Source organism: Brachionichthys hirsutus, chromosome 22 (assembly GCF_040956055.1).
Source record: "Brachionichthys hirsutus isolate HB-005 chromosome 22, CSIRO-AGI_Bhir_v1, whole genome shotgun sequence".
NCBI classification, from domain to species: domain Eukaryota; kingdom Metazoa; phylum Chordata; class Actinopteri; order Lophiiformes; family Brachionichthyidae; genus Brachionichthys; species Brachionichthys hirsutus.
Genome location: NC_090918.1, coordinates 8,661,311 through 8,670,864, shown reverse-complemented (window position 1 = coordinate 8,670,864; position 9,554 = coordinate 8,661,311). Strand labels below are relative to the sequence as shown.

The window sequence follows — 9,554 nt, the reverse complement described above, 5'->3', positions numbered from 1 at the left end:
CTCAGGTTAATTTGGATGGATAGAGCGAGAGCCCATCTCGCATTACCTCATCAAACTTCACATCACACTTTCCACTCTCAAGTTGTTGGACGGGTTTCACCTTTTCTCCGTCCCGATGGGAGGGAGGACGGTGCCTCTGTTTAAGTCGAGCGTTTTCCACTGACCAGTTATAAGTGCCTATACTTTAAAAGAGGTTATTTCATATATCTATCTTTAAAAACAAAAACAAAAAAACAGCCTCAGCTGTATGTTATACGTGTATCAGAAAGACAAAAAAAAAAGTGATTGTTTTTTTTTCATATTTGGAGTTTTATTGGCATGTTTGAATCAGTTCATTGGATTACGGTAAAATACTGTTAATTTTGAGGTACCCGGTTTGGTCAAAGTTTAAATGCGATAAATTTTGATCATTGTTCCTTGTGGTTGTTCTTCCAAGCTCCTCTCTGACAGCCCCATGTGCAGCCACACAGTGTACCTCAACAATTTCTCCTCAATAAATTGGCAAAAATCATGTGACTGGTTCATGTCTATTTATTCTCCTTTTCTTTCCCTTTTATTGGTTTATTGAACTCATATTTAAAAAATCTTTCCTTCCGTTCTGGAGGAAGAGAAGGATGCTCAGCGCGTTAGAGTGATTAAGGATGGAGGTGTTGACGGGCCAGTCGTGTGCTCGGAAAATGGAAGAAGTATTTTTAGGAATTAATATCTGAAAATAACACAATGTGGTTTCCCTCCACGTACATGTGACATACGTACATCATTTTAAAATTGTACTCATGTACCGGTAATTTGCTATAACAAAATTGCTTGACTTCCCTTGACACGCCGCTACAATGTGATTCGAAGTGCGTCATGACGCACAGAGCTACGTCACGTCGCAGCAGCTCAAACAGGAAGTGGAGCCGGAGCCGCCGCTGAAAATGCTTACTTTTAGTTTAACGCTTGTACGACAGTAAGTTTACACTTATTGGCCCATTTTCTCAGAGAACCTGAAGCGGAATCGATGATAACGAGATTGTGTTTACGTTTATAGTTCGTCATGTCACGTTGAATGATAAACCAATGTCAAGTGACATGTTGCTTATCATTAACGTTGTGTGTCAGTCTTCCTAAGACTCACAGAATCACTGACTTAACGTCATTAATGTCGTAATAGACGAGCTAATTAATTTATTGCTTTTTTCCACACAGCGGAGAAACGCTGTACAACCGGCAAAAACTCTTACAAGGTATGTTTTATTTAAATGTTATTATTGTTTATTTATTTTTCTTGAATGGGTTTAACCAAGGAGCTCTTGTCAAACATGAAAGGAAGATGTACATTAGTATATAAGGTTCATCGGCTAAATATTATCAGTTTTCATGAGTCCGTTCAAACATGTTTGAGCAACAAATTACAACAGATTTTTTTGCATCTTAATATTTCACCAAATTCCGCTTTTACTAACTAATATTGCCAGATGGCGAAGATGTTTTATTCTAGGATTTCCTTCTCTTGCCCTCTATAAACTGGATATTGTAGACAGGCTATAAATAGTATATTTATAGCCTGTGGAGGTTCATACTTTTCCAATTGTAGGTGTTGTCGCATTAAGTTTCAGTAAAGAAATGTAACACGCCTCAGAAAAAGCTTGATTAAAATTAATATAATGAAAACATTTTTTTTTAGGGCAAGGTGTCGACGCGCTCCTGTCAGAACTGGGTCACCGGCAGGCTGAAGCGGTGGCGTGTTACCTCAGAGACATCAGCTTCAGCAGTGTCTACGTCAGCGACCTACAGCGCACCGTCCAGGTAAAACGGACTCGGGGGTCGGTTATGGGTGAGTCAAAAGACGAGGCTGGAAGAAGATTTATGCTGACATTAGATAAAAGTTGAACTGAACATGCAATCTAAAATAGCAAATGTCCAAAGAAATCCGTTTCCGCGAACATCAAACTCCAAGTTTCCTCTGACAGGGTGGAGATATGCAGATGGACGGCCCTAAAATGGCGGCTTTTATGTTTAGTCTGTGCACAGCGACAGCCTCGAGGTCATTCAGGACGTGAACACGGATCACTTTCTGATATGGCCGTTGTCCAGTAGCCTTAAATCGCTGACCTGAAACTGATTCCAGACCCGGCAGATGCCCCTCCAGCCAGATTCCACGTCTCCCTTTAACTGTCAACATCTTAACCAACTGCTGTGTGATAATTAGACTGAGTGAAATGCTGTCATTGTGCTTGTATTTAGGCTGCGTTGGCTGTAGACCGATACCCTGAAAATGGGACGACGGCCATTTTAGCCATAATCAATGCACCAGTTTCACTTATTTAAAAGAATAAATAGCTTTTGTTTGCATCTATCTCTATGAACCTAACAAATGGTGTTCAGCACCAAGTCTATTATTGGACCGAGTGTCAGACATGGAGCTTCAGAGCTCTATATTTAGCTGTAAACAGTCAGCACATGCTTGTTGAGATGTCTGGAGCCATCGATACGTGCTTGCTTGTTTATTTTCCCATCAGGAACAAATAATTGTGTCAAAACCGTGAAAATACTCCTGTTAAAAAAGAGAAAACGGGATGAACGGGAAAGACTTCCAGATATGAACCAGCTGTGTGAACGATCATGTCTCTGCGGTCTTTGACTCGGCGATGCTGACAACGTATTAATGACTTTTTTTTTTTTTATTGCTTGCCAGATTCTTTTGGCGCTTTCGCATGTTTTGAGTCAGTAATTTCCAGAATATGTTTCCTCTGTCAGACGGCTGAAATAATTCTGCGGAGCAACCCTCACCGTCTTGGCACAGAGATGACTTTGGAGCCATTACTCAGAGAGAGGGTAAGGATCTGCCGTCCTTCGACTCCGTACCTCCCCGATACCAAAGCTGTAAAGTTGTTCTATTGCAGTGTCTGGTGTGGAAAGACATAATCGATTGTCGTTATATCGTTGATGCAGGGTTTCGGCCTTGCTGAAGGACGCCCCAAAGAGGATCTAAAGACAATGGCCAACGCTGCTGGCCAGCCGTGTCGGGTCTACACCCCTCCAGGAGGAGAGACTGTTGACCAGGTGAGCTGCCAAAAAAAAAAAGTGTTGAAACTTTGAAACTGGAAGTTAAGAGGTTTTTTGTTACTTGTCCAACAGCGCCATCTAGTGGCAATGTTTCTTATTGCACTTCAAACTTCTAAAAGTGCGCTTCCTACATATCCTGGTATTTTCAGAATTCAGTTTAGCTGACCTTTTTTTTTTTACATATATATAACTCACAAATTGTCCCATGGAAAATTGTAACGCTAACTCATGCTGATGAGGATGCGTGGATAAAATGTTTAAGGTCACTGTTTAATGATAATAACATCAACCTTTCATGAAATAAGAGTCAATACTTTTATTGGTATATTAGCCTGCTTTAAATACATTGCAAAAGCTTTTCACTTAAATTATGATGCCATAGAATAAAGTCACCAAAATATCATAATCATATACATTATGTTTAAAGTTGTAATCTCCAACATAACCAAGGGATGTGTCGAAGCAGAACTGTCTTGACGACAAGTCATTGCTTAATGAGTTCATGACTCGGCTCTAAAGGACGGCTAAGTGAACAAAAACCATATCTGGCCATGGCATAAAGCAGATATGGACATTATATAGTCCATTACCAACCCAAAAACTGCCAAATTAAACCATCCAGTCAACTGAAACGCATCTGGCAGAAATCCTAAAACAACGGGCACAAGATGTGTGTGTGTGCAAGTTCACACACACACACGCGCTCCAACCGTGTCGGTGTGTTGCTAAGCGCTCGGCGTCTGACTGCTTTAATAACCTCGGCCGATATAACGCTGGACTGGCTCCGAAACGTTTCCTCTAAGCAGGATGGACAGACGAGGATACGAGGCAGTGCAGGTGAGTGTTTTAATGTTATTTCTTCTCTCTGCTCGTGGAAGCGGTTAGCTCTGGTTCAAAGCTACATGTTGTAGCTGACTAGCTAGCCGCTACAGGAGGAGCAGAATACAAAGAGGGGACTCTTAGTTCAGACCTGTAAGATATCATCTCTGTAGATGAGTGTAAAAGTAAAGCCTTCATGATTCAAAACATGTTTAGCACATCCTGTGTGTGTGTGTGTGTGTGTGTGTGTGTGTACATACGGGGACACTCCCCCTTTTGCTTCCGGTTTTAGAGCTTTTCTGACAGAGCTGTTTGAGACAGAAAAGAGGGACGCTGTCCTGCAGCAACTGTTTGCTATTTTGACCGAAGCCTGTCGCAGATATTTCACACAAGTGCCTGGGAACTGCGCTACCTTGTGGAAAAAGAGTTTCATATGTGACCGTTTTAATGTAAATGGTTTTGGTTGGGAAGCTTTACTATTTAACTCTGGTTGCTTTTCATTTTCCTTCCAGGTGAAACTGCGTTTCAAAAAATTCCTCAAAGTTCTCTTCAAGCAAATGCTGGACGAACACGGCTGTTCAAAACCAGACACGTCCGCAGGAGCGTCGGAAGTCGGGAGCTCCGAAAACAAGACGGCAGCCGCTGCTTCAGGCTTCGGCCTCGGCGGCGGCGGCCTCCGGGGCGTGACGGTCCACGCTCTGGCTGTGAGCCACGGCGCTTACATTCATGTAGCCACCAAGCACCTTGTGGAGGACTTGAAATGCTCTCTGCCTGCTGGGGTGAAGATGTCCCATCTTCTCTCCCCCTGTCCAAACACTGGCATCAGTCGCTTCATTCTCACGCTGACTCAGTCCGAATCCGGTCCGGTCCTCTCTGACGCTTGCTGTGTCTTCACCAACAGGAAGGATCACCTGGAAAACCTCACTGCTGGTGAATAGTGTAAAGTGTAATAGTGTAAACGTGGGATTTGCGTTTTATTTATTGATTCCATGCTTCTGTACATGCAGCATGGGTGATGAATACTAAAGGAACGTAAAAGGCAAAGTTATTACAGTTGAATGATTGAAACGATCCACATGGGAAATAGTTTGTTCTCAATGTTATGTGTGTTTGTATGTAAAAGTGTATCTATATACATAGCCTGATTATTTATTAGTACTGCAAGCGAAAACAAAGATTTCCCATTAACCAAAAATGCACTTTTCTTTGGCGATATATACAAAAAGCAACAGGAAATAATGCTGTTTCAGCATTTGTATGATAATTCTGTTGTAATTGTGTAATGTCGAGGAGCTGCTACATCTTTATGTCCACATTTCTGTTTACAGATGTGCGTATTTGACCTGTGCAATACACCATGACGACGACACTTTTTTTGCGTGTCACTTTTTTTTAATTTCAGGTCCCCCCATCTCACCGAGCTTTTATGGACATACACAGAATAACATGAGAACACTCCATCCACGGCTCCCAAGTCGCACCTTCAACAACAAAGCATGTGTTCTTGTACATTTGTGTAAGTCATGCTTATAAATAACAACAAAGGAAAGTAATTTAAATAAATAAATACTCATTTGGGACCGGTTGTCGTGTTTGCTGGTGGCGACCAGCGCCGAAAACTCACATAGCCAAAGTTCAGATTTGATATTAAGGTTATTGCTGTGTAAAGGCTGTTTACCCGAGCTGTTGCACTTTGGCAGGCTCAAAATATATAAAAACATATTTCTGTTTTTAGGTAAACTTTAAAATATATGTACTATCCAAATAAAAGTACTCATATTTTGAATTCAAATCATGCCACAGAAAGTCTTTTGTGCCGGCATCACATGAAAGTGTCTTTGAAAGGTGGATTTCCCAGACCAGCTGGGAATGGTAATGGCAGATAAGTGTTTGTTTGCTCTTCTGATTGTCCCACAAAATAATTAATAACTGCATCTGTGCTGAAACAAAGCAACAAATATATTGATATGATATTTAAACTTGTGTAACATGTTGATCAGACATAAAACAGAATTGTTCTAAAAGCAGAAGATTTAAAATGAAGAGTTTAATTGTGCAAAAAGGGCTGCAAGTCAAGTCAGTCTCGTGTATAATGTATAAAACGCTGCTTTTCTGAATGGGCGACGGTTGGAAAGGCGTTTAGTCAGAGAGAGAAACAAAGAACGAGCTGAAGGAGGCTTCTATGCTAAACTCGTTCAGGCTCCGGTTGGTTTGTCGTCATCCACCATCAGCCCATCATCCCGTTGCTCCTTGCGCTGGCCGCGTTGTTGGACGCGTGCGCGTTCCAGGGGTCGTGGACGGATGGAGCCAGTGGCGTTTCCCGGGACACGTTGCGCCCATCGTCCCCGACCTCCACCTCCACCTCCATCTCCACCTCCACGTCGGCGTCGTCCTCCGCCACTACCCGAGAGTCCGATCCCTCCTCCGTCTGGCCCATGTAGACGTTGTGCGGATCGGAGGGATCCACCACCTGGTTCCTCTTCTCCCGGTGGAGCGAGAGACGCTCCAGCGGCACCGTGTTCGTCTCGGGAAGGAAGAGAGAAGTCTGCGGCAGGTTCTGTCCCGCTGAAAACACCTGATGAGAGCCTTCCAGGTTGAACAGGATGCCGGTCCGGCTGGAGTAATAAACGTCCCGGTTGTTCTCCAGGAGCCTGTGGCCGAACAAACAGTCGTCTGTGAGGCAGACGGGCTGAAAGAAGGGCAGGAGAAAAATGCTAAATGAAATTGATCAATCGAGTCCTTAATAAATTGTGGCCAAAAGGGGCAGAAAAACTAAACTAAACGTTACGGGGACAGAACTTGTTACCATATCATCAACCCGACTAATTACAGAATGTAATGTAAGACGGCAAAACATCTGTGCGTAAAGGTTGTAGTTTCATTCTACAAAGCGTTACGATGATGCGTAAAACCAAACGAGGATGCCAAGTTGGCTGAGCTAGAAATTAAAAGTGTAGAATAAAAGGTCTACTGATTTAACAACAAGCAATCGGACTGTAAATAAGTATCGACTTACGGAGCTGAATGGGTTGCCCGCCACATCCATGCACAGGTAACGGTTACTTTTGACGCCGAGGATGGCAACGCGCTCTCTCGATTCAGCTTTCAGCAAAATCACACCTGGTGGAGAAATGTGTTAAAAAGACTCGAGCAATATCAGGAGATGAAACGCGCACTCTTTAAAAGGAGGATAACGGATCTTACTATATGAACCCCTGGATGTAGTTTTGCGCACTGCGCCGTCCAATCTGATTTCCAAGTAGAAGTTGCTCAAGTCTGTGGACGTCTGCAAGTGGACGTATCTCCTCGGGTTCCCCCAGTTGGACCCAACCAGCGGCGACGGGTTCGGTGCCGCTTCTGTGAGAGGAACTCCTTGGAGGATTGCGAATAGGAGCGCCAAAGCAGTGTCCCTCATGCCAAGTCTCCTGTTTACGTTCATCCTGGAGCACATCGGTGGTTTCCACTGCAAGCCACTGGATGCTTTCAGATGCTCTGTCCCAAATATTGGAGACACTTGCTATTTAAAGTCTCCGAGTGCCACTCCTGCTGACATCCTTTGCGTAAAAAAAGAAAAAAAAGAAAAAGAAACTCGCCCCCAAAGCAGATGTGCGGGTTTGCTGCAGCGGAAGGGCCACTTCCACCTCTGTGTGTTTATTCCGATAGTCTTGGTCAGACAGGACTCTTATTTTTGGAGACACGTCTTTACTCATCCACCTTAAACATTATTCTAAGACTATATTGCCCAATCCAATAAGGCTCAAGTCGAAATGATGCATTGAGAAATATATAAAAGAAAAAAAGGTAAAAAGACCATAAATGCAGTTCTGTGTTCGAAAATCTTTTTTTTTATAAAAAATAAGAATACAAAGTTTCTATTATATACCGAGTTTAGGCTATATTAGTAGTTTGTGAGTTTGTAAATATTATTCAAATTAATTCAAAATGGATATTTCTTAAACGAACTAGTAATTGATTAATGTATCATGTTTCAGCGTTTCAGCTTTAACCAGAATCGACGGTAAAATCATTGTTAGAAGTTAATTTGCGGCCTGAACGCGCTTCTCAAACTGCACACCTTCACCATTTTACCAGCAGGGGGCGTCATTTCTTAATTTCGAGTAGTAATTGGAGAATGTGAAGCTCAATCTGTTTAGTGTAACTCCTCTTGGATGCTGTAGCTCCAGCATAATCTACATATTCACATCTGAAATGTCTCAATATCCACACTTGTTTGAGAGGTAAACCCACATTGCCCATTTATTGAAGTATATATGAAATCAAGACCATTCTGATACTGATCTATAAGTTTTATAACGATACATTGGACATTTTTCAGGTTTAAAAAAATAATTCACATTTGTTCAAACCCCGTTCAAAGTATGGCCTCAGATTATGTAGTGGACAGGTACAAATAATGGTTTATTGGTTTATTCCTACATTATCACATTCAGCAGAGAAAGAACCACACTTTGCCAAAAACCAGTAAAAAAAAAAACCTTTTATTGTTACCTCAGGAATACAGTAGACTGCTGTGCACAGCACATACGTACAAAAATAAAAGGTAAAACTTTAATGTCCTTACTTAGCATTGTCTGTTTTCAGAAACAAGTTCCTTGAAGTTCGTTTTTGTCTTAATTTACAGTCATCAGCAAACCAAAGCTAAGGCAGAGGGTGAGGTATATGAGAACAGATGAGAGGAATCGAGTGGAGGCTCCCTCCCGTTTAGAAGGGAGTTCAAAACACTTGAAGAACACACTCCTAATTAAGCTCGGGACTCGGGCTTGCTACAACGCATAAAACAAAAAACATATCCTCAGTTTAAATGTGATGTGAAAGAAGCAAAAGAAGATAATCTGCTTAAAATGTTTTGGTCAAAGCTAAAGGATGACATTTGGAGATGCAGTTCTATCTATTGACTGAAAATGTGTGTGCACTCCCGTCTTTACGCTATAGCTTATTATCAAAATGCCTTGATATAACTCTTACTGTCATTTTGCGCGACACAAATAGAAATAGTTTGACTTTCCAAAGTGCTCCCAGATTCATCAAGTATCTTGACTGCAGGACACGAGGAATAACCCATCATGCTGCGACTATTTTATTTAGGTTACTTTAGTCATAAATGCTGATTTATTTCCCCCTGTAAGGAATACATCGGTTGTATTTCATACAGAATAGACGGCAACTACTGCTTTTGTTTGATCTACACTCCTGGTGAAATTTGCTCTGCTGTGGCGAATCTTGCATTAAAAAAAAGACAAAGATTAATCTGAGAGAAAAACACTGCACATCACAGACAGGTGAGCAGCAGGTGAGCAGCAGGTGAGCAGCAGGTGAGCAGCAGGTGAGCAGCAGGTGATACTGCAGCAACGTGTGGTGAAAGGTCAGGGCACGTTTTGAGGATGGCCGTGGTGCCGTCCTGTGCAGAAGGAGAGGCGAAGCTGCTCCTCACGCTGTATTAACTCCGCAGATGTCCCCCTCCCCAGAAATATCCCAACGCAAGTACTTGGAAAGGGGCGGGGGGGGGGGGGGGGTGGCATGTCGTGGAGCTGGGTTTTAAAGAGGTGGGACTCTAAATCCAGGAAAGGGAAGAAAGATTATTTTACAAATGAGTGCCGACGTTGAAGCAGCTAGCTAGCTGTGTGTGTGTGTGGGGGGGGGGGGGGGGGCTGGTTGTGTTTAAG

At 42.5% G+C, this 9,554-nt stretch overlaps 2 protein-coding genes across 2 annotated transcripts; one reads left to right on the top strand and one right to left on the bottom strand.

Annotated features, from left to right (window-relative positions):
* The first annotated feature begins 894 nt into the window (after nt 1-894).
* LOC137910804 (fructose-2,6-bisphosphatase TIGAR B-like) lies at nt 895-5,448 on the top strand. Its single transcript, XM_068755215.1, has 6 exons — nt 895-952; nt 1,192-1,229; nt 1,670-1,791; nt 2,743-2,820; nt 2,938-3,048; nt 4,383-5,448. The coding sequence occupies exons 1-6, from the start codon at nt 921-923 to the stop codon at nt 4,806-4,808; spliced, it is 807 nt and encodes a 268-aa protein (XP_068611316.1). The 5' UTR covers nt 895-920; the 3' UTR covers nt 4,809-5,448.
* A 649-nt stretch (nt 5,449-6,097) lies between these two features.
* fgf23 (fibroblast growth factor 23) lies at nt 6,098-7,321 on the bottom strand. Its single transcript, XM_068755409.1, has 3 exons — nt 7,075-7,321; nt 6,887-6,990; nt 6,098-6,559 (listed from the first exon to the last, which is right to left on the bottom strand). Exons 1-3 carry the CDS (start codon nt 7,319-7,321, stop codon nt 6,098-6,100), a joined length of 813 nt encoding a protein of 270 aa, XP_068611510.1.
* Nucleotides 7,322-9,554: the final 2,233 nt, after the last annotated feature.

Bases quoted from the DNA above. Each gene is read 5' to 3' on its own strand.
- LOC137910804 (XM_068755215.1), top strand. From the start codon at position 921: ATGCTTACTTTTAGTTTAACGCTTGTACGACA. The intron at 1,792-2,742 runs GTAAAACGGACT...TTCCTCTGTCAG, and splicing joins ACCTACAGCGCACCGTCCAG to ACGGCTGAAATAATTCTGCG. The intron at 2,821-2,937 runs GTAAGGATCTGC...TCGTTGATGCAG, and splicing joins AGCCATTACTCAGAGAGAGG to GGTTTCGGCCTTGCTGAAGG.
- fgf23 (XM_068755409.1), bottom strand. From the start codon at position 7,321: ATGTGCTCCAGGATGAACGTAAACAGGAGACTTGGCATGAGGGACACT. The intron at 6,991-7,074 runs GTAAGATCCGTT...TTTCTCCACCAG, and splicing joins TACATCCAGGGGTTCATATA to GTGTGATTTTGCTGAAAGCT. The intron at 6,560-6,886 runs GTAAGTCGATAC...CCCTTCTTTCAG, and splicing joins CGGGCAACCCATTCAGCTCC to CCCGTCTGCCTCACAGACGA.